Source organism: Condylura cristata, unplaced genomic scaffold, assembly GCF_000260355.1.
Source record: "Condylura cristata isolate star-nosed mole 26May11 unplaced genomic scaffold, ConCri1.0 scaffold00012, whole genome shotgun sequence".
Taxonomy (NCBI): Eukaryota; Metazoa; Chordata; class Mammalia; order Eulipotyphla; family Talpidae; genus Condylura; species Condylura cristata.
In genome coordinates, this window is record NW_004567113.1 from 30181374 (window position 1) to 30204631 (window position 23258).

Below are 23258 nucleotides of genomic sequence, written 5' to 3' on the forward strand. Positions count from 1 at the left end.
CCTCAATCTTACAACTAAGCTAAATAAATTTACAATAAATACATTTGAATAGAATCATAGTAACAGCATAAAAATACCTATCACTGTACCCTGACAATTTTAATTTTGTTGCAGTTAACTTATTTAATAAGGTAAGGAAACATTTTCATGCGCTCCTTGTAAGTTGAATAGCAAACAGGAAAAGACACCTAATCCGATATCTACTACTGAATCTCGTACACGGTGAGCTTTCCTGTATATATCAGTTCCATTTTAATGTGCCAAATTCATGTGGCAGAGAACATAACGAACACATGGAACCCTATTGAACTTGGCTCTGAAATTTCAGAGGTCCCTTTGAAACTTGGCCTCATGACTGTTAGAGGGATTATCAATATTTGAGCATGTGAGTCCCAATATTGTGCCTGCAGAATGCTTCCTAATGTGTAGCAGCTGCTTGTTCTGTGTGTGGAGTCAGAGGTTACCAGGTCCTAAATGCTTTTTTTGGGGGGGTGGGTGGGCGGGAGGGAGAGCACCAATGCAATCCCCTACTACCACAAATTATGCAGTCGAGTTTTCCACATTTGGGAAATCGCAGGGTTCAGCACATCTGGAGTACAATGGGAAAACCACCTTCGTGATCATGGTATCTCCCCTGCCAGGTAGGTATCTAAATTCTAATAGCCTTACATGCAGTAATTCATTTAATTCTTGAAAAAAAGCCTATGAAGTGATACCTTTTAGATTTCATAGCTATGTATGAGGTAGCTGATCATGGTTACTGGCACAGGAAGGGTTAGGTCTGAAGTCCAGCCCAGGCACTGTGCCCCCAGAGACCCCACAGGTAGCAGCGCTCTGCTACTTCCACCAAACCTGCTTGATTCTCACCTCTGGAACACTGCACTCATGTGGACACTGATAGGTGGTGGGCATCCCCAAAGTGCCAGATTAACTCACAAAATCACTCTTTTGCAGTGGTGCCAGATAACGGGAGGGCATTGTACATGGAACAGACTTCTTTCAAAGCAGACTTTGTCATTTTTCATGAACACAAGGCACTTCTAAGTGCTGTGTGGGAAGGAATGTGGTAGACTGATTTCATTGAGACCCTGCCAAATTCTGGTATTGTGGCTATCAAAGACATCATTTCCTCCAAGCTTTTGAGAAAGGGGGCTATTACCATGGGCCTGTAAGGTTCTGGTTTGTATTCTGAGGAGACACTATCTTCTCAAGTGAGATGGGGAAGAGGAAGTGTTGTGAATTGTAAATAACACTGGGTGAAAAGAATTGTTTGGAGATGGAGATGAAAAAAATTGCCTTCTCAGAACCAGGTTTCATCCTCCTCCCTTGAGCCCTCCCCCCAACTTTGCTAGAGCTCATCCTGTTTTATTTGCAAAATTTACTAGCAAGAAGAGAGGTGTTTCTTTAAGGTGACTGTTGTCCTTCCACCCAACAAATAAATACCTCCTGGATTAAATATTAGTAAATATACAGTGGAACACAATGCCACTGTAAAAAGAACAAGATGGAGTCTTAAAAGTTGGTGTAGAATGAGCTTCAAGTTATATTTTAAAGTGATAAAGACCTACACCTCAACAAGACTTCCCTTTATAGAAGAGAACAGTGATATACCTATGCCCATTGTGCATATGTTTGTTGGGAAAAAAAGGAAGAAAAAAAATGCATGCCTCATCAAAGGAAGGGCTTCCTATTCTAACCTTTTACATATTAAAAACGATTTAAAACGTGTTATATTTCATAAAGTATTTCAGTAGTCAATTTGGCAATGCAGGAGTAAATGGCAGGAGAAAAGCAATTTCAATTAGTTGTGTATTTCAGGAGGCGAGGTTTGGATTAAAGGCAGAAATTTTAATTCTACCTGTTCATCTCCCCGAAGGGTATTCATTTAAGTTGTCATGAAAAAAACAAAAAAACAAAAAACCCCTGGGGAGTAAGGATATCATTCAATGAAGTTGGCAGGCATTTGATGTCACTCCTCTGGTGTGGGGCGAAATGAAGAGAAAAGAAGAAGGAACAAATATGGTCGAGAAGGGAATTCGAATTCTCCAGGAAGCTCCACAAGGAGTCCACCTTGTGGAGAGAGGAATGACGTTGCACAGAGCGTGCTGGGTGCTCAGGGGCTGATCCCGAGAGCTAGTCCTGCCTTTTGCTGCTCTGAGCAGCCCCCTGCAGCGGGCCTGCTTCCCATTGGCCTGAGGGTATCTTAGCTAGAAGCTCTGCTCGGATGAGCGGCTAGTCAAAGACCCAAACTGTCCCGCTCGGAGATCCTTGTCCGGTAACAGGGTGCATAAAAACCCTTTCACAAGGAAACCCCACTCAAGGAACAGTGGCCAACGAGCCAGCCCTGGCTTCGCCACAGCCCTGCATACCACGCGCTCCCTGGTGCCCCCACCCGGGTAGATTTTGGCGGAAGCCAGGTAGTGGGTCTCAAAATTAAAAGCCTTTGGGGGCTGGGCAGGTAACTTAACAGCTGAAACGGCTAGGTGTGAGAGGAAGTAGTAAGAACTGTGGAGAATCAGGAAAGTGGGTACTCGGAATAAAGGCATCCACATTCAGATTTTTAAAACTACGACTCTGAGGGTCCTGCAAAACCACTGACTGGAGCCACTGTCAAATTGGCCATCCTGCTTTGGTCTCGGCAAAGTAACCGCCTCAATCTCGTCGCTTCAATCCGCTCCAGATCACCAGCCTGTCCCCTTCCAGGCAAGCGCGGCGCCTGAGACTTTCCCAAACTTTGGCACACCTGAAAATGGAGTTCATTTGCTGCGTGTCCAGTGATGCTCCCCGATATCTGGGGGTGACAGTGGGAGACGGTCCCCGGTTGGATCTCGGAGTAACCCGCGGCGGGCTACATTGCCTTTCCCTCCGATACACAGTCATTGAGCCTGTAACTTTCTCCGTGCGGCGACTCCGGGCTGGGCGCAGTCAGCAGCAAGTATGGAAATACTGTGGCCACCAACCCCAGGCTCCGCACCCAAGCCAGGGGTGGGCCGGCGGCGAAGGGGAGGCCCCGCCCCGGCCCGCCCGCGTGGCCCCGCCCCTGCACTCTAGACTTTCGGCCCCCACTCGCAGCGTGCACAGTCCCGGGACCCCGGGAGAGCCGGCAGTGCACGGTGTTTGCCTGCGCGGGGCGTCACTTGCGCACCACCGAAAGCCCAGAGGTCGTCGCGCAGCCGGGATATACTTTCCTTTCCGTCACCCACAGACGTCCCTGCTGCTGTGTGCAGACCCGGGGCATCTTTGCCCTGCGGGACTCGGATTCCAGCGCTGAGGCGCTACCTCCGCGCGTCCGCGGGGCGGGCGCCGGGAGAAAGAAGCGGCGCGCGAGCTCGGGGCGCAGGTTGCGGGATGGAAAGCAAGGCACTGCTGCTCACCGCTTTGTGGCTCTGCGTGGAGATCCGGGCTGACTCTCTAGGTAAGGAGCCCACTCCTGAGAAGGAAGGTGCAGAATTAAGGTGCGGGCGGGGACGGGAGGGCTGATGTGACTGGGAAATACAGAGTTGAAAGTGACTTGACACTTTTTGTTCTGAAATTCTCTGGATTACCTAGCGAGTTCGTGTTCTCCCAAGCTCTAGTTCAGTTCCTTTTGTATAGCTCAGATCTTCAACTAGGGCTCAGCTGAAGCTCGTCCCGCAGAGTCCAAACGCCCTGGGGCTCTCCGGAGGCGGAGGTAGGAAGGGGCCCGCGGCGGGCAGGCAGGAGGTGCCCGCAGGCGGTAAAAGGAGGTGAAACCTTGTCTGACAGGGCCAACACCCTAGTCCCCGCGCAGGAAAGCAAGCCTTGCGGGGTGCGCTAGCTATTTCCCGGGACCTTATGGTGCAGGGTGGAGCCCAACGGGTGTGCTTTGCCTCTTGGCTGAACCTCACCTACATACCCACTGTATGAGGTGGGGTCCACGGGTAGGGGAACTTCTTTTTCTTTTCTGAGTGCAGGACGCTGCTCTCCTCCAAGAGAGGGCGGGAGGGGGGGAAATCGGGGCTTGGGCCCAGAGTAAGTGACAACTTCCCGTAGTGTCTCCAAGTAACCTCACCTTCTCTGTGAAATAATTTACTCTCTCAACGTGTTTTGATTTTGGGATAAGCTTATGGTCAAAAGTTCTTGCTTCCAAAAACTTACTGAGGTTCCTCTTCCCGTCACCTACAAACTCAACCTCCTTCAAGGTTAAGAACACACTCCTGATGCCTCTGTCTGCCTCACTTTGCTCATCTTCAGATTTCCAATCTCTGCAGGGTCATACAGTGCAAAGGGCAGAGAAAGTGAAAAAACCTAACCATTCTGGGAAAATTTCTCCTCTATAAAAAAAAGTGAATCACATGTCTTAAAAAGGGACCCGCACTCATATACAGTAACACGGTCATCTGTCTATAGTTATTGGATTTTCTTAATAATGGCTTGGTTCATCAGGACTAGCTCTACCCTGGACACTCACTTGTCCCTGACAAAACCCTTTATGGGGAGAGAATAGGAGGTCTGGAACATGTGGTTGTTTTGTATCCCACAAAGAAGTGAGTTGCAGTTAAGCCTGGGGTGTTCCACAGTGCAGCAGTAGTAACCATACTTGGGTTGCCCTCAATATAATGATGGGGTTGCCCTTTTGGAGTGTGCGACTTGCTTAATTGGATTGAGCTGTAATTGGTGCCATCAAATTCTAGAGACAGAGGCATCGTTGTTTTTCCTGCCTATCTTTGAGCTGAAAGGGTAACAGTGCACAAATTAATTAATATTGGTTATGGGATTTGAACATAGAAGGGCTTTTTATTGAGTAGGAGCACATGTACTTCTTATAGTTATTTCTTTACAACTTTCTAGAGAGTACAATTCAGACTTGCCAATGAAAGCGAATGAAGCTTACTGGAACAGAGAAAATAGAGGGCTAGTGTATAGGTATGAATTTGCAGTTAATATTGATGGCCCAGATGAATACATTAGTTTTGTTAAACATATCTTTAGTATGGCATCATCTTGGCTTCCTGTGAGTGGGGAACATAGCTTAAATGTTATTTACTTATTTTTTTAAAGATTTATTTATTTATACAAGAACTGGGGTACAAGCTAAGGGTGTGGGGGTTGAGAGGATCACCAGAGACAGAGTAGGGAGCAGAAGAAGCAGATCTACTAGAATATACTGCTGAAGGGAGCAGTGGGCAAACCAGGAGAGGTCTGCTGTGCCATGTGGGTCACCTCCCTGGCGGTGGGTGAATCTAACTTTGGTGCTGCAGTGGATAGCTTCATAGTGCTGTGCTTTAACCTGGTGTGCCACCAGGGAGGCCTTAATGGGAAAGTGTGTCTGGAGTGTGAGATAAACTATGCCGATAATTTATGAGAGATCTTTTAAAGTTTCTTCTTTTGATGATAGGGAAGACATAGCTTACTCAGAGGCTAGTCTTAACTACATTTAAAAAAAATTACATGTGCCCAAATAATGGGTTTTTGCTTGGATCATTGTACCTGTTATATTAGGTCATTGGTTTGAACATGTTTCTTAGTTCAGTTTGATAGCTGTGCTCATCCAAATGAATTGTTTTCATTTCCCTGTTCTTAGACAAATCTCAATTATTGGAAATATTTTCATTGCTTTTAGACACTTTGCTTTATATTCCTACCATGAGGGCAGTTCTTTCTGTTGAAAACTACTGTGATAATTGACTGGACCTGACAACCAATAACAGTCTAAGAGTGGCCCCTAGATCATGTATGATGGGCACCTTCAATGCTCGTAAAAGTGTGGCTATATAAGCCTTCAAATATGTGGAGACATGCAGTACCTTACTAATTAGTTTCTGAGGTCTATTTGATATAAATTAATTTCTAAGTTTTTTCTTTTTCTTTGATGAGCAGATCATCAGTTATTTGGGTAACCTATTTTGTACATCCAGGCGAGTGTGTGAGAACATGCAAGATCAGTTGTTCATTTTGAACTGTTCACATTACACACTGAATTCACAAATTCAATGCATCGGGCATTTGCTCATGCTCTCTTATTTGCCCAGCAAGCTAAATGCCAGAGTCATTTGTTCTTAGCTGATGAGAGTTGGAAACCACATTGAAATTGGGCGCTTACATAACATCAGTCACTTTCAAAGTTGGTGTTTTAGAACTCTTCTCTAGTCACAGTCCTCACATGGTGGACATGCTTTTTCAGCACCTGGTAGCTTTGCACATTTAGTTGACAGAGAACTCAGGTTTCTTTCTGTGGAAAGAGTTGCATGCGATAAGAAATCTCTCCTGTGGTATTTTTGATAGAAAAATTTCATGTGTTCCAAGTGGTAGCATGCTGACCTTATTGCGTCAGTGAACAGTTGAGATTCCCTGTAATTCATGAACCTTGCTTTCTTAAATGTCCTTTTCTGAGAAGTATATTGATGTGCATAGTCTATGACATTGGACAATATTTTCCTCATTTTCTCTCCTCTAGTTTTCACGCTGTCTTTCAATCTTGGCTGTCCAATTTCCAGAGGAAGTGCCCTAGAACTTGATAAAGGAAAATTAGACAAGGTTCTGGATGCTCCTGTCCCCTTCAGGATACATAGATGAGCTACATAGAATCTCACTAAGTAGTATTCATTAATCAGCAATTTATTGAAAAGTGTGCATCCTATGTTTTATAAGAAATGTCAGTGGGTCCTTTCCCAAGGGAGTGAGATCATCAGATGAGGGTTCACTTGGTTTCAATGTTCCATATCCTTTTGTAAGACCTTGAAGTTGGCAATGCAGGAAAACAGGAACTCCACCCTCGCTCCACAAACTGCAGAACTGTTGTGCCGGTTTATGACCATCTGCCCATTCTTCCTGTTATTACACAGCTTGTGAACTTTTACTGGGAATGGTGAAAAGTCAATTCACTGTTTTACACCATAAATTGCTGAAGTGGCCTTTTAAAATATAGAGTGTGCACTGTTAGTGGGAAGTGTTTCCTATTGGGCTTATCTCAGTCACAGTGACATTCATTTCTTTAATTTGTTTCTAGGTTTGCCCAGTGTTTCTCTCGATCCACCCAGGCTCAGCATACAAAAAGACATACTTACAATTATGGCTAATACAACTCTTCAGATTACTTGCAGGTAAAGATTCATTTTAGATTCAGATTTCTTGTGCTAAGTAACTCATTGTTTATGGAGGGAAAGTTTAGATTTACGAACATCAGAATTAGAGTAGAGTTGCAATCATTGTTTATACATAGTGAGGTTTCTAAGAAATGATGTAACCATGAAAAAGTGAGAAAGCTCTTCTCTCCCAAGATTCTGTTCGATTGTGCTGGCACTATTTTCTCCTTCCCTCTGTCAACATCCCTCCTCCACCCCCAATAATCAGTATAACATCTGGTACATAGTTATGGTGGATACTCAGTAAGTGTGTAAGTGTTAAATGAATAAATGAAATTGAGGATGTACCCAAAGTTTTGGACCCTATTTCTCCTTGAGCCTGGCACCTTAGACCACTCGGCCATCCTGACACACTGGACCATATTTCTATATTGAACATCGGTTTGGCCCTTTTTAAGAACTTCATTTCATGATAAAATACTGGCTTTTGTAGCTTTAATACTCAGCCATTAAAACTCAGCGAGGAGCATACTCTGTGCAGGTAATGGATTTCATGCTCTGAATTGGTGTTCTGGGAGGTTCTTCTTCACATTTGCTATCAAGAAATCATGCTATTGATTTTTGTCAACTGGGGAAACAGTCCTCTTTGACAAAAAAAGGCCTTTTAATTTTTGCTTGTCAACCCTTCCCCAGGAGGAAAAGTAGAAGACCTTGGCGTTTAATATAGTGATTTGCATGGTAGACCTGGATGGCCTCAGGACAGTGTGCCCACGGTGGAGACCATGGGCAGAGACTGGCAAAAGCTATGTTGCCTCTGAGAAGAGAGCTGAGGGCATACAGATAACCGTGGACAGCTTCTGCTGGCCCTTCATGATGGGTGAATGCCAAGTGTTAAGCACAGAGACAGATCCATTTCAGGCTGTAGTTTGTTTGTAAGGTTTACACCGAGTCCCTTTATCAGGTATAGGTCACCAACATGGAACCCTTGGGAAATAGCATGAGCAGGCGCTGTGTCTGGTATTGCTATTTCCAGACACATTTCACACCCACCCTCAACAATGAAGGTTATTTAAACTCTCCAAACATACCATACTTCCTTTTTAAATGCTGCATAAACATTTCATATGTCCTGGAAAAGTCATAGACTGCGTTAAAAGTAACTTCATGAATGTTGTTAGAATTTTGTGGAAATTGCCAATTCTTTGAAAGAAGGGGCAGAGATGTTGCGTCTTTTGAGGTGAGCCACCTGCTTGGGGCAGTGTAGAGAAATATTTCAGTAAATGTAATCTCTCTATATATACATATATTTTAAAGATTTATTTATTTATTCATACGGAACTGGTATACCAGCCAGAGGTGCAGGGGTGGTGAGAGGCTTCACCAGAGACTGAGTGGGGAGCAGAACAGGCAGACTGAGGAAGTACACTAAGCAGTGGATGGCTCAGGAGAGGTCTGCTGTGCCGTGTGGGTCACCTCTGGGGCCGGGAATCGAACACGCACTGAGGCGGCTGCCGCCAGCGTGCTGCCTCCCAAGCCATTGCGCCACCAGGGATGGCCCATAATCTATGTAATAACTAGGTCTGTACAAGGTCCTGGGGGGCTCTTAGGCAGTAGTACTCCCTTCCTTCCTCACCTCACTTCTGTCCCCCTCCTGGCCCTTCACTCCAACTCCCATACCACTTCCTCCATGCTCCATATCTCCTGCCATCCAGGACCTTCCCACTTGCTGTTCCTCTGCCTAGAACACTATCCCTCCTGACAGACCTGTAGCCCACTTCATCCAACCTCTTCCACTTAGATTTCCCTCCCTTTTTGTTTTAATATTGTATTATTCCCTCATTGTAATTCTCATTACCTCTAGTACATTTTATTTAATTAAAAAAATCGCTTTTATTGAGGCTCACTTACTATATTATTGCTTGTGTCCACCAAGACTAAAGTTGCACAAAGGCATTGGTTTTTGTCTGATTTGTTCACTGCTCTGTCCCCCATGTTGGACACAGAGCTTACTTAAATATCTGTTGAGGGAATGAGAAAGTGGATTAATAGAAGGCTGAGAACACCCTGTAAGTGATCCTGAGGTGGAGTCTGTAGCTTTTTGTCTCTTGTTGATTCAACCCATTATTGTTGGTGGAAGGCTTTGAATCTGGGTGTCGAGGAATTTTCTAAGTCTGCGAACCAAATCTTTGTTTTCCTTGGAAACACCCACATAGTGTGGTGTTTCACATTAACACTTTGTGGGAATTGGTTTTCCAGTGGGCAGAGGGAGTTGGACTGGCTCTGGCCCAACAACCAGAGCGGTTCTGAGAAAAGGGTGGCAGTGACCGAGTGCAGTGACCACATCTTCTGTAAGACGCTTACAATTCCAAAAGTGATCGGAAATGATACTGGAGCCTACAAGTGCTTCTACCGGGACAGCGACAAGGCCTCAGTCATTTATGTCTACGTTCAAGGTAAGTGGTTAAATAGAATTCATTTCCCATGTTGATTTACCAGTTCCAAAACACAATAGGCACAGAGAAGAATCGAGTACAACAATGGCTCGCTCTAAGGCTAGGCTGTTTGCCAACAGGAATATACAAAATTCTTTTCTCCCAAGGCTTCCTGTCACAATCGGACTCATTGATTTGTTCTGGGGCTTGGATCTCATGATATTTCTTTTGCCCAATGACTTTGGTTCTGATCTTTGTTTCTAAGGGAAATCTCAGTTGGTCATGGAGACTTGTAAAGTCTTCTGATGTTTGAGAAAAAACTCTGAAATCTTGAAAAAAGATTCAGGGGGTGAATTATGGAAAGGTTTCTGTGGAGAGATAGGTTATCTACCGCCAGGCAGGAGATTTCCCCAAGAATGCACAGGGAATCAGCCCAGAGGCCTGGAGCTTCTTTGTTCACTGGAACTTCTCTTTTCTGTTTAATAGTTTATAAAAGACAGTTCACATGTTACCGTGCAAATAAAGACACTGCTTCAAAGGGCCTTTTGAGGACAATGTTTCTTTCCTTTGCTTGTGTGACCTGGGCTCATATCCCACCTGTTCCTAGAATTTGCAATTTGGGACTGACACCATGAAGGCTAACATAACATCCATGCAGTGTAAACACAATGTTACATGTATTTAGTATTTATATTATTAATTATTCTTTGAGTGTTTCAAAAATCTTCTACTACCTTGATTTTCCCACAGACAACCTAACCTCAGTAATGAGATACCTATAATATAATTTAGGGAATATGTGTTATGAATACTTTGTTGAGATATACTGTATATTTTTCCTTTCAGTAAAGACAAATTGTTGAGACATTTCTTACAAGTTTCTTTACCTCTTTACATCCCAGAAGGTTTGAGACGGCTGAAGATTGCTAAGACTTCCTTACCAGAAACATCTTTTACAGGACAGGGATTTCATCAGCTTTGGAATATACACTTGGGTATCTCCGTCCATTTACATTTCAGTAGTGCATATTACATTTCAACAGTGGAAAACCCATCAAAATAGAGCATGTTACATCTGGATTGTACACTATCTGAGAATTAATTTTTACCTCGGGCGAGTACAATCCAAGGTAGTATTCTGTGCTCTCCTTTTCCCCTCTACAGACTTTCAAAGAGACAATACTCAGATCTTTGAGAACTTCTGACGTCTTTTGATCTGGCAGTCTTGGGAGATCAGGCTTTCTCAGAGGATTGCAAGGATTTCCTGCTTTCAGACTGTCTGGAAATATTACAAGATGAACCTCTCCCTTAATATCTCATTATTATTTCCCTCTCCCAAAGTCAGGAAACTTTGAGACATGTGAAAATTCATTTCAGGAGTTACAGTAAATTTTTTATTTTGAGAGGATGGGAGGTTGTTTTGGTTTCTTTTGTTTATTTCCTTGTTTTCTTTCTTTAAGATACTGAAATAGAATTGATTTACTGAATAGCTTTAGTCTTGCATCAAGGGTTAATTTAACTTTTCAAGGTTTGTTCTGTAAGCAAGCCAAATACTATACCATAACATGTGGATGAAAGGTAGGTGATATGAAGAAGTAGCAATTTCTAGCACTATTTATTTGCACAATACCTGTCTTTGGGTATAACACCAAAATCTATTTCTTGTCTAAGCTTAAGTTTGTAGGAGTTGCACTGTTCAAGACCTTGTCATAACATTCAAAATGGGAAAGAAAACACTGAAGTGTTCCCTGTAGACAGCCCTTAAATGTTCCCTGTGGGCACTATCTTAGTTCCCAAGTTCTCTTAACCTGTTCCCTCCAACAAAGAGTGGACCCATGCAGTGGGTTCTGGCCACATAAAATAATGGCTCTGGTTATGGATATGGAGTGTAGAGGCTTGGATTGGCTGCTTTTTGGTGCTTTTCTAGCTGGGAAAGAGAATCAGACTTCTGCTGTTGCAAGGAAATCAGTTATCTTTTTCGCCTTGGCTTAATTAACTCTTCACATTGACCAATCATCTTGAAAAGCTCTGAAAATGTCTGATCAGGTGTGCTGGAATAGCAGCATGAGCTGTGATTATGTCTCTGAGAGCCCAAGCTTGACCTGACACCATATCATCTCTATTTCTGGGCCATAGAGTAGTTTCCCAGGAGCAGATTAACAGTGCATGAACAGCACTTGAATGACATTAAATCTGTTTTGTTTTCTTCTCATTCATTGGGATAGTGACTTTGCAAATTTTTGTCATGGAAGATATTCATAACTACTGAATCTTAGTATACTGTAATAACTACTAAAACATATTTCATAAAGAACATAGTGTATAATCTTCACAGTCTTTGCATGTCCACATAAAACTTTTCTTGTATAATTGAGCTAAAAATTGTTCATTATTTCCTGTTTATTTTAAAGATTCTTTGGGGCCCATTAATTTGTTTTTATAGCATTTACATTTATCTAACAGAGAGAAAACATGAAATTTTTAAAACATCAATAAAACATCCACAATACAGATTTAACTTTACATTTACATTAAAATTGATATATATAAAGCATATATGAAAGTGTATGTGAAAATAAAGAATTATGCTACTTCATTTTTAAAAAGTTGGAATTATATGCTCAATGCTCATCTATCTAAATTACTTAATATATTTATAGGTTAATATTTATTAATATATATTAGTGTATATTCAATAATATCTTACTATACAATAATTAATATAAATTAATATATATTAATTCTTCAATATAAAAATATATCCTACTGACTGATGATCCTTGTGTATGAATAAATCACACTTTGGGAGTTTCCTTTCAATTTCTCTCTCTCTCTGTCTCTGTCTCTGTCTCTCTCTCTCTCACACACACACACACACACACACACCTGTCCTGTAGCATGTATGGAGAATTATTTTTCTACCAGCAAACTGAACCTATGAATAACTTTTCTCAGAATGTTATTCCCAGTCATTCGACTGGTTAGAACCTGAGAGATGACCAACTTTCCTAGTAAATGTCACTAGCTAATGGAATTAAATTTTTTTCTAGACTATAGGTCTCCATTTATTGCTTCTGTTAGTGACCAACATGGCGTTGTGTACATCACTGAGAACAAAAACAAAACTGTGGTGATTCCATGTCTTGGGTCCACTTCAAACCTCAATGTGTCACTTTGCGCAGTAAGTTACAATTTCTTCAATCATCTTTTACATGTTCATCATTTTATTTTAATATAAGATGGTCAGCCTGTTTGCATATTATCAGCAGTGAATTGTAAAGCTCCTTCAGAAAGGGTCAAAATGACAATAAATAAAACTGCTTTGCATTCTTAAAATTAAAGATAAATTCTTTAATGATATTCTAACATGGTTTCATGTTTGGATTGCATTTGATTAAATATTTTCTTTTTCTTTTTTTTTTTTTTTTACTACCCAGAGGTATCCAGAAAAGAGGTTTTTTCCCGATGGTAACAGAATTTCCTGGGACAGCAAGAAAGGTTTTACTATCCCCAGCTACATGATCAGCTATGCTGGCATGGTCTTCTGTGAAGCAAAGATTAACGATGAAAGTTACCAGTCTATTATGTACATAGTTGTGGTTGTAGGTAAGAGGACAGTTTCTTTTCATATCTCTTATATCAGACAATAAATATTGGATTCCTATATGAAGATCTTGGAGATTAAATTATAGAATAAGGGACAGAGAATTTGAAAAATATATTAACTCAAGATACAGTGTTGGGCAATCCATTACTCTGTTCTATGCCGTATAACCTCTGTGCCATCAAGTTTTTCTTCTTTTCTGCCAATACAGGATGGAAAAGAATGCTATTACAGAAGTATGCTTAATGGAAAATTCAATGTTCAGAGCATTGCTTGGCATCCACTCTTTTAATTATAACTCATTTCATGCAAGTCCAGCAACTAAAGCTGGCTGCATGACTGTTGACTGCATGGCTACATTTTGAGATCCTTGCAGGTCTTTTTGTAAATCTCTACAGGCCTTTTATTTAAAAAAATTTCATTTTTATTTATGCACAAAGAACTGGGGAGTAGACCAGAGGGGCGGGAGGTGAGATGATTCACTGGAGACAGAGTGGGGAGCAGAGTCAGGAGGATCTACTGAAATACACTGCTGAGGGGAGCAGTGGGCAGTTCAGGAGACCCAGGAGAGGTCTGCAGCATCATGTGGGCCAGGCTGCTGACAACATGATAGGGCTGAGACTTTAACCCCTGCACTACCAAGGAGGCTCCTCTACAGGCCATATATTTTGGGGGGAGTGAGTTACTAAATGTTGATTAGGCCCATAGAAAAAAGTGATGTGTCACATATTAAAGATGCATTATTTTCAGAAAAAAATCTGCGCTGAGCTATGTAGAATTGTCTTTCCTCTCACATTCTGTTTTTTTTTTTTTTTCAATTTACTTGCTCCAGGATATAAAATTTATGATTTGGTTCTGAGTCCCCCTCATGGAGTTGAACTGTCTGTTGGAGAGAAACTCATCTTAAATTGCACAGCAAGGACTGAGCTGAATGTGGGGATTGACTTCCACTGGGAATACCCTTCTTTAAAGGTAACAATTTAAAGCCAGACCTCTACATATTTTGACAATAAAACCCAGTGGAGTTTGCTTGAGAGAGATAGTGGCCTTTCTGGCCAGATGATCCAGATGATCTGCAAGGGTCTTAACACACACATGCACGCGCACGCACACACACACACTTTGAAAGAATTTCAGATCACACAACATCCATAGAGAAAAAGATGCAACACCAAGATGTGTGTCCCACTCTGCTACAATCAGATTGCCAAATTACTTTTCTCTAAGTGATTGCATCTCCAGGTTGTATTATTTCTCTGTTCTCTAAAGCCCTTGATTGGCATTCCTTCTAAGAGAACTTCTCTTCAGGAGGTGGCCTGAGACACTATGGGCTTATTTACTTCTGTTTTGCAATTCATTGCTATCTCTTTATTCTCAGAGACTTTAAAAATCCTAATTTGGAAAAAAAAATCCTAATTTGGTTGCATTCACTTATTTCTTCTGAAACTTAATCTATTTGCTGCCCACATAGGTTAAATATTCTGACATTGTTATTAGCATTAAATAGTTCTCCAGTGAGCAAGACTTGCTTTGGTGGGTTTCTAGAAATTCCCGTTATGTTATGCAGGACTTTGGAAGTTTTGTAAACTCTTTTTTTCAGCATCAGCACAAGAAGTTTATAAACCGAGACCTAAAAATTCAGCCTGGAAATGACATGAAGACATTCTTGAGCTCCCTCACTATAGATGGTGTTACCCGCAGTGACCAAGGCTGGTACACTTGTGTGGCCTACAGTGGGCTGATGACCAAGAGGAACACCACCTTTGTCAGGGTCCATGGTAAGCTAAGGTCACTTCTGCACTTCCACGGTGCCTTGCAACGTGAGATCACTTAAATAAATGTAAGTCAGTTAGCGATCCCTACTTTGTCATCCAGAATACATCCTTGAGCTCTTGCTGGGCAAGACACATGAGCTAGAAGTCAAAGCATAGCTCTGGAGGCAGAGACTCACATCCCAATATTAACAATGAAATGAGCTAATATAATAATTCACTAATTATAACTTAAGATTGTTGGTGCTATTAGTATTTCAAAAACAGCATTATACTCTAAGATTTAAAATATTTTATTTTGTTGCAAGACGGAGAGGCTTTCTTGAATAAGTATAAACTTCACAACTGGGGGAAATTGGATTTGATCACTTCCTGAAAATTGGGTGGCTTAGAGCAAATCATTTTTCATTTATCCTTTTTCACTCAAATGAATGTTTCACTTTAGACATTTATGTTCTACTTACATGCCTTGGTAGGATTTTGGATGGTATAATGAGAATTCATGCAAGGATTTTGAGCAGAGAGAAACTAACTCTGGCTTAAAAAAAATAAGATTACTATGCTGGTTATGTGGAATACTTCATGTTATTAAATATAACTTGTAATTGTTGGTGCTATTACTATTACTTTAGGGTATTCCACAGTAAGGGCAGGAGTAGGGAGATAAGTTAAAAGATTGTTTACTGGGATCTGGGAGGAAGATGCTTGATGGCTTGGACAAGAGGCAGTAATAGTGGTAAGATGCTGGATGCGTATTTGAATATAGAACCAATGGAATCTTCTGAGTGGTTCAGTGGCTATGGGATACATCTGAAAAAGAATGAAAGATGACTTTTAAGTTTTTAGCATGAGCAAGCAAATGAGTTTAGGTGGTATTATTTACTGAGCTAGTGAAGATTGAGAAGGTAAGATTTGGGAAACCAGTATTGGTATGATCATTTCAAGATACCCTTAAACATCTAAGTGGTGATATTTCATATATAAATGTAGGACTCAGAGAAGTGATGGTGGGAAGTACAAACTTAGAAGTGACATTGATGATACTTTAAGCTTGAGACTAGAGGAGGGTGAGAGGAGATCAGAGGATTGCATCCTGGGACTCAGCAATTGGATAGGGTGCTGGTGCCAGAGGAGGAGAGCCCAAGCGTTCCTAAGGAACTTAGAGAGAGCTTTACAGAGGAACAGATGCTTAAACTGAGAGTTGAGCAGAAGGAAGGCTTGCAGATTACACTAGGGAGAGGGATAAGCACGTACAAAACCTAGAAATGTCACAGAAGGTGAAATGTGACCAATAGAAAGGGAATATGGGGAGCTCTGGGCTATAGCAACACAAACCCCAAAGTCTTTGTCTCTTCACTTGACATGAAAAATTAAACCAAATGACCATTAAGTTGACATTTAGAAGAATACTTGTTTCTGTGTTTTCTTTTCTTTCAGAAAAACCCTTTGTTGCTTTTGATAGTGGTATGGAATCTTTGGTGGAGGCCACAGTGGGAGACCGAGTCAGAATTCCTGTGAAATACCTTGGTTACCCTCCTCCTGAGATAAAATGGTAATTTTTGCACTAAATGTAGAGCAACTGTTTCACCGGTAAGTAGATCCTTACATTGTACTAATTATGGGGCTTTTCCCCCATAGGTATAAAAACGGAAGACCCATTGAGTCCAATCACACGATTCGAGTGGGGCACGTTCTGACTATCATGGAAGTGAGTGAGAAAGACACAGGCAATTACACAGTTGTCCTCATGAACCCCATTTCAAAGGAGAAACAGAGCCACGAGGTATCTTTGATTGTGACTGGTGAGTTCACATAGTTTTCTTTTTCTGGCCAAGATTTATTTGAAAGAGTTTCTTTATATTTTCCTAAACAGCCATCATTCATGGAATGGGAGTCTATGTATAAAAGATCCAGATCAGTGGAGTTGAAATGAGGCATCAAATAGTGTGCTCTGAATGTGTTTGCAATAGGGGCCATGTACATAGACTGTTTGGTGGTCAAACACAAGTTTAAAGTAGATGATACTCTTGAGGGCTAAATGTGGTGAAGTGAGAACGCCTGCAAGGACAGCTGTCACGCATGAGTGACAGTCTTTGCTCCTGTCTCGGGGCACTGCACACTTGACGTGCACATATATGACTCTTATTTGAATTTTGTGGGAAGCTTCTAGTATAATTTGGTAGTTGATGTATCAGTGATGCCTAGGCAGATTTCAATTCAGAAGGCTTTCACTGGTTGACACTGTAGACTTGATTGAAGATCATTTTTTTTTAAAAAAGATTTATTTATGCATACAGAACTGGGATACAGGCCAGAGGTGCAGGGGCAGTGAGAGGATTCACCAGAGACGGAGTGGGGAGCAGAACAGGCAGAACTGATAAAGTACACTGCTGAGAGGAGCAGCGGCCGGGTCAGGAGAGGGCTGCTGTGCCATGTGGGTCACCTCTGGGGCAGGAATACAAACTCATGCGGAAGTGGCTTTAGCTTCTTAGTGCTGTGCTTTAACCTGCTGCGCCATCAGGGAGGGTCCAGATCATTTATTTTTTTAAACTGGAGTTTAGGATCTGACTCTTGATGGTCACGAGAAGATAATAAATATTTGATTTAAGCATGGTTTGAACTTGTTTTCCCACATTGAAAAATATAAATAAGAGTGCCATGATCCAGTAAGTATGGGAAGTACTATTCTGATAAAACAAGTGTGTTTATTGGAGGGGCTTTAGGGACCTTTAAGATGCTGGTGTGATGCTGTCTGTTGGCCATTCTTCAGGGAGAGAGGGTTTAGTATTTTACAAATTTACTTGATCAGAATATTCCCACTCTTCCTCATCCCAGAAAATCCATGAATATAATTTCGCAAATATAGTTTGGAAACTGCTTCCTTCTTGTCATTCTTGGTTGTCCTTTCTGGTGTGACATGTTATAAAACTTCAGGACTGTCTCTTGTGACAGGAAGGTGCTTTCCTTGTGTCCTGTTACTACTGTGTATGTCTGCTGAGTTTGGCTTCATTTCTTTGCTGGGACATCAAGTTCAGGGATAACAGGTCACTGAGAAATCACTTAGGAGTAGGGTATGGAGAAGGAGAGAAGCTAGAAAGCTACTAATTAGGATGGGGAGATGGATATGAATAAGTAAAGCTGTAGAAAGGATTGTGGCTGGGCCAACTCAACTCACCGACCTTTGAAGTCATGAAGTACTTGTTTCCCCATCTTTTACTCTGTTGTGAAGTAAAGCTGAAGGTGAAGCCATGTTTGAAAGTATAATCTGAAACTTGGGTTTCACATTGACTTTGAAGACAAAAAAAGAAGAAAGATGACAAGAAGAAGGACTCAAGGAGGGGAGGAAGAGAAAGGAGAGTTGGCAGTTGCCCCTGGGCCATGACTTAACTTCTTCTATTGTTTTATTTCTCCCCTGTGTAACATGGAGAACAGGAATATGGGTTGTGAGGATTGAAGGGGTCCGTGGGTGTTAAGCACTTAAAATAATGCTCAGCACGGGGTAAATGAAATTATGATGTTATTTATAAGGACTTGCTCTCTTCCTTGCCTTTATCTTCTGAGTTTGGGAGAACAGGGAGAATTTTTCCTGTAACGTAGATCAGAAAACTGAGGCATGTGATGATGAGAATTGCAGTGTCCCCACACTTATTATTTGTTAGTATTAGCTCATCACCATTACTATGAATATCACTACAATGCTGATCTATCTCCAAAGCCAAACATCCTTCGAAAAAGCAAATGGGAGCAAAATCATGTGCTGGGAAAAGACAGGTTTTAGTTGTTAAAAACGTTTCACTTTTGCAGTCCTCAAATCTAATGGACAATTCAAAAGTCATTTTGTTCTCTCTCTAGTCCCACCTCAGATTGGTGAGAAATCTCTGATCTCTCCCGTGGACTCTTACCAGTATGGCACCACGCAAACGCTGACATGCACGGTCTATGCTGTTCCTCCCCCTCATCACATCCACTGGTATTGGCAGCTGGAGGAAGAGTGCACTTATGAGCCCACGTAAGCAGCGTCCCACCTACTCCCGCTGGCTCCCGCTGGCTCCCGCTGGCATCTTGCCTTCTCGTAGTCAAGCGATGATGAATATTGTAAGGCAACAGGCTCTCTCTAAGAAAGTTCACTCTGTAGAGGAACTCACCATCTCCTCCCGCTGTCTGAGTCTCAGGTTTTAGGGGCTAGCTCTCCTTGAGATCTCTTGCTTTGAGATCAGCCAACCCTCTCTCCAGGTTAACCCGCAGGTAGAATACTCTAAAAGCAGGCCTTTGGCTCAGTTTGCTAATTGCCAATCTTTGGTTTTTCTGCTTGTACTCATCAGCTGGTGAATACTACTTATCTGTGGGGAGTTTCATCTGAGAGGAAATGCTGATGGGTGCAAGGAGGAGATAGACCAAGCTGTCCCTTTTGGAGTCTCAGGCCCAGCTTATCAGGTTCTAACACAAGTCCAGACATCCTTAGGAAAAACAACAACAACAACCCACCCACCTCCAGTCTAAGCAGTGCACTTCCTGTTGTTGTTTTTGAAATGGTCACTACTAGTTTCTTCCTCAGATGCTGACCATTTCCTATACAAAGGCCACAGTCCCAGGGAGATTACTTTACAAATCCACTGGCTTCTTAGTTTCCTTGCCTTCCTTTGAACTAAATTAACTTGAATTGTCTTGTCGATCCAATTTATGAATGGAGATTTGTTCCCAAAATAGCTGCTTCCCTCCTGTATCCTGAGTGAATCTACCTAGAACTTTTTCCTTTATCAGCGAGGCCTATTTTTAATTGGCGCCGAGTCTTGTAACATGACAGGTCGAGTTGAACATTATTTCTAAGAACATGATCATCAAAGTCTTATTCCTTCCTGACTGTTGACTGGAATTAAAGAAAAATTTAATCATAATGTGATCTGTTATCTCTTCCTTATAGCCCAGCTGTTTTAATGACAAACCCATATACTTGCAAAGAATGGAGAAGTGTGGAGGACTTTCAGGGGGGAAACAAAATTGAAGTCAACAAAAATCAGTTTGCCTTACTTGAAGGAAAAAACAAGGTGAGTTTGAAATTCTTAAATCTGAAAATCTCTTTCTTGCTAGGAGGATACGTGGTTCAATACTATATGAATCACTGAAATTAATAATCAAATTAATTAGAAGAACAAATAATAGTGCAATAAGTTGGTTTGAAAACACTTCTGACTTTTAAAAATAACGTTGACTTAGTGAGAACTTATCAGAGAAAATGAAATACACATACCACTAAATTTACACATCTGTTGTCAAATGACTTGATTTTATAAATATGAAAGTAAGAAGATGCGTATACTGTCATGTTAAAAAACATTATTTATGGCCCTCCCTGGTGGCACAGCGGGTTAAAGCACAGCACTGAGAATCTAAAGCCGCTTCCTCATGAGTTCGATTCCCGCCTGCCCCGGAGGTGACCACATGGCGCGGCAGACCTCTCCTGACCCGCCCACTGCTCCCCTCAGCAGTGTACTTCGTTGATCTGCCTGTTCTGTTCCCCACTCTGTCTCTGGTGAATTCTCTCACCCTCCACATCTCTGGCCTGTATCCCAGTTCTGTATGCACAAATAAAATAAAACCTAAAAAAAAAAAAAAAACAAAACATTATTTATTGCATGGTTTCTAGAGCCCACACTGTCTAATGTGTGAAAGAAACCAGCATAAATATGCTTGCCGGCATTTGAGTGTGAACAGTGCAGTGGCATGTATATAGTAGGCGGGATGTATTGGTTGTGGACATTGCTGGACTTTAATCTGAACACACAAGCATAAATTCAGCCTCTGTTGTTCATGTTAGTTGTTTCTTTCTTTGCAGACTGTAAGCACCCTTGTTATCCAATCAGCAAATGTGTCTGCATTGTACAAATGTGAAGCGGTCAACAAAGCAGGAAGTGGAGAGAGGGTTATCTCTTTCCATGTGACCAGTAAGTACTGCTCTCCAGGGTGGCCCGAGGGAGGGCTGGGTCTCTTGCCAAAAGGGTGTTAAGCTGTCTGATGCTCTGTGAGGTGGGAGGTGTTGATAATTGGCCCTTTTGTTCACAGATTAAACTCCCTAGCAGCTCTTGCTTCACATGAAGTTAGTACACTGAATTCACTGCAAAGAGATTGGTTTCATGCATCCTTTTTAGCCACAATTCCTGTATCATATATGTGTCACTGTCATTCAAGTCTAGCACAGTGCCTGGCTTGAAGGGGTTTCCCCAGTAGTGACAGGCATGCTGGGCTGTGTTTTCTGGGGCATTTGTAATGACAGGAGGGTGCCCTCCCTGTACTGTTGATTTTGTTTCAGCCCAGTTTTATGGCAAAACCTTAACTGAGGACTGAATAAAAGATTTCAGTGTGGGTAAATGCATTGTTATAATACAGTATTAGTGTCATTGTGTGTTATGAGCAACTAATTAAAAAAGTCCTATGTCCTATAATAATTCACTATGCTTTTGAATTCTAGAAAATCTTAAAAAGTAGGTTTAGAGTTCAAAGTAGAAAAATAGCCATTACATTTCTAAATAACATACTTTGGAAACAGGACATACCTACATTATCTGGATTGATATCTGGGGTTGTGAAAGCTTCAGTTGTCCAGGTGCTTTTTGAAATCTGAAGGCAATAAGAAGATAATTAGTGTGCATCATCTCACCAAGAGTTTTACATTGCAGGGGGTCCCGAAATCACTTTGCAACCTGGCACCCCACCAACTGAGCAGGAGAGTGTGTCTCTGTGGTGCAGTGCAGACAGGGCTACGTTTGAGAACCTCCTGTGGTACAAGCTTGGTCCACAAGCTCTGCCGATCCATGAGGGAGAATTGCCCACGCCTGTTTGCAAGAACTTGGATGCTCTTTGGAAAATGGATGCCACCATGATCTCCAATAACACAAATGATGTTTTGATCATGGAGCTCCAGAACGTATCCTTGCAGGACCAAGGAAACTATGTCTGCTTTGCTCAGGACAGGAAGACCAAGAAAAGGCACTGCGTCGTCAGGCGGCTCACGGTTCTAGGTAGGGAGCAACTCTGGGTCATCCAGACACAGATGGGCAGGTGCCCTGTGGTGACTACAGTCCTCTAAGGGCTTATGAGTAGCTGGTAAATACTTATTCTCTGATAGCCCTTGAGGCAGAAAGAAGCGACTGATGCCGGAGTGAGGTATTAAAAAGAGAAAATAACACAGCTCTCTCCAACCTCAGTGAGGGGACAGTTCACTACTGCCTGAAGTTGATCAGCCTGAACCAGGGAACTTGCTGCCTTATTCTTGGACATTCATTTACTGTAGAACACACCTACTTGTAGCATGCGTCTTTGGAGGTAGGAGGATGCTAGAAGTTCACAGAACAGATATCCACCAGGCAATGGCAGCACAGTGAGTCCCTGTGTCCATCAAGACAGAAATTGTTTTCTGTCTTAGTTCTTGCTGAGCTGTAGTTTAGGACATGATGGCACATAATAGGGGCTCAATAAGTCATCTGTGGATTGAAGAGATGATGATGGGGCCCCTTAAGGCCATGAATGCTGATGAAAGCTTGCAGTCAATGCTTATATCTCTGGGTCATCCCATGTGGTCCAGCGTAGCGTATGGTCAGAGAGGTGACCACTTTCGACAGCAGCTAACCTTGTGACTCCCCTATGGAGCCACTCTCTTCACTTTGTCGCATCTTGTGTCTGCTACAAAAGCTACAAGGTCACAGCTCTGTCTCTGAGGAAATCAGGCAAATTTGGGGCATTTCTTCTTGTTTATCTCTCTCTATTTTCTCTTGTTCTAGTGCTTCTTCCTAGGTTTTAGAATATATGTGCTTTCTGATTTTTACTGTTAGGAAAGGAAATTGCCCAGAAAAACTCACTGATAGCAAAGTTTTAGAGGAGTGGTGTCTTCTTTAAAGACCTTGGTGTATTTCAAGAGGCATCTTCAGACAGACACAAGGAGAGAGTTTGCTAGTGTGACTCAGGTGGGAAAAGGAAAGTTGTTTTTTGAGTGAGGCATCATCCCCAGGGCTCTTCAAATTGTACCACATATATGAACCTGTTTTACTGTTCACTTGATGTATCGGCTGGTTTCAAGCTGACAGAAGAATTCAGAAAGAGATTTGGAGGATGCCGCCTAGCCCAGGAAATGTGTCACACTGAGTGGCTTTGCTTCCCTCAGAGTCCTAAGTTGCTCACCAAAAAATATTCTTAGAAATAGACTGGAATCCGGTTTATTTGTCTAAATGCCAGTGTGGTCCTCTGTAAACTGGAGTGGATTCTTAAAGCATGATTCACTTTGGGGTTCAATTGGTTTATACAAGGTGATGTCAAAGCATTCTGATGATATGTGGGAAAAGGATAAATCAAAAGTTGCACTGTATATTTAAACAACTGTCCATGGACTTTATTTTTTTCAAATCTTTGACTTTCC

The 23258-nt window shown here is 41.9% G+C and overlaps 1 protein-coding gene across 2 annotated transcripts in view; it reads left to right on the plus strand.

Moving 5' to 3' along the window:
- The first annotated feature begins 3333 nt into the window (after positions 1-3333).
- KDR (kinase insert domain receptor) overlaps positions 3334-23258 on the plus strand; it is a 43013-nt gene continuing 23088 nt past the window's right edge. Inside the window, exons 1-13 of one of the 2 annotated variants that reach the window (XM_004681287.2) lie at positions 3334-3415; positions 6968-7061; positions 9300-9496; positions 12526-12656; positions 12913-13081; positions 13912-14051; positions 14680-14857; positions 16289-16403; positions 16490-16653; positions 18704-18860; positions 19773-19896; positions 20685-20793; positions 21526-21867. In XM_004681287.2, the coding sequence (XP_004681344.1) occupies positions 3349-3415; positions 6968-7061; positions 9300-9496; positions 12526-12656; positions 12913-13081; positions 13912-14051; positions 14680-14857; positions 16289-16403; positions 16490-16653; positions 18704-18860; positions 19773-19896; positions 20685-20793; positions 21526-21867 (1987 nt within the window). In that variant the 5' untranslated portion in view covers positions 3334-3348. The remainder of the gene's footprint in view (positions 3416-6967; positions 7062-9299; positions 9497-12525; positions 12657-12912; positions 13082-13911; positions 14052-14679; positions 14858-16288; positions 16404-16489; positions 16654-18703; positions 18861-19772; positions 19897-20684; positions 20794-21525; positions 21868-23258) is intronic. The other variant, XM_012724265.1, reaches the window with a different exon arrangement.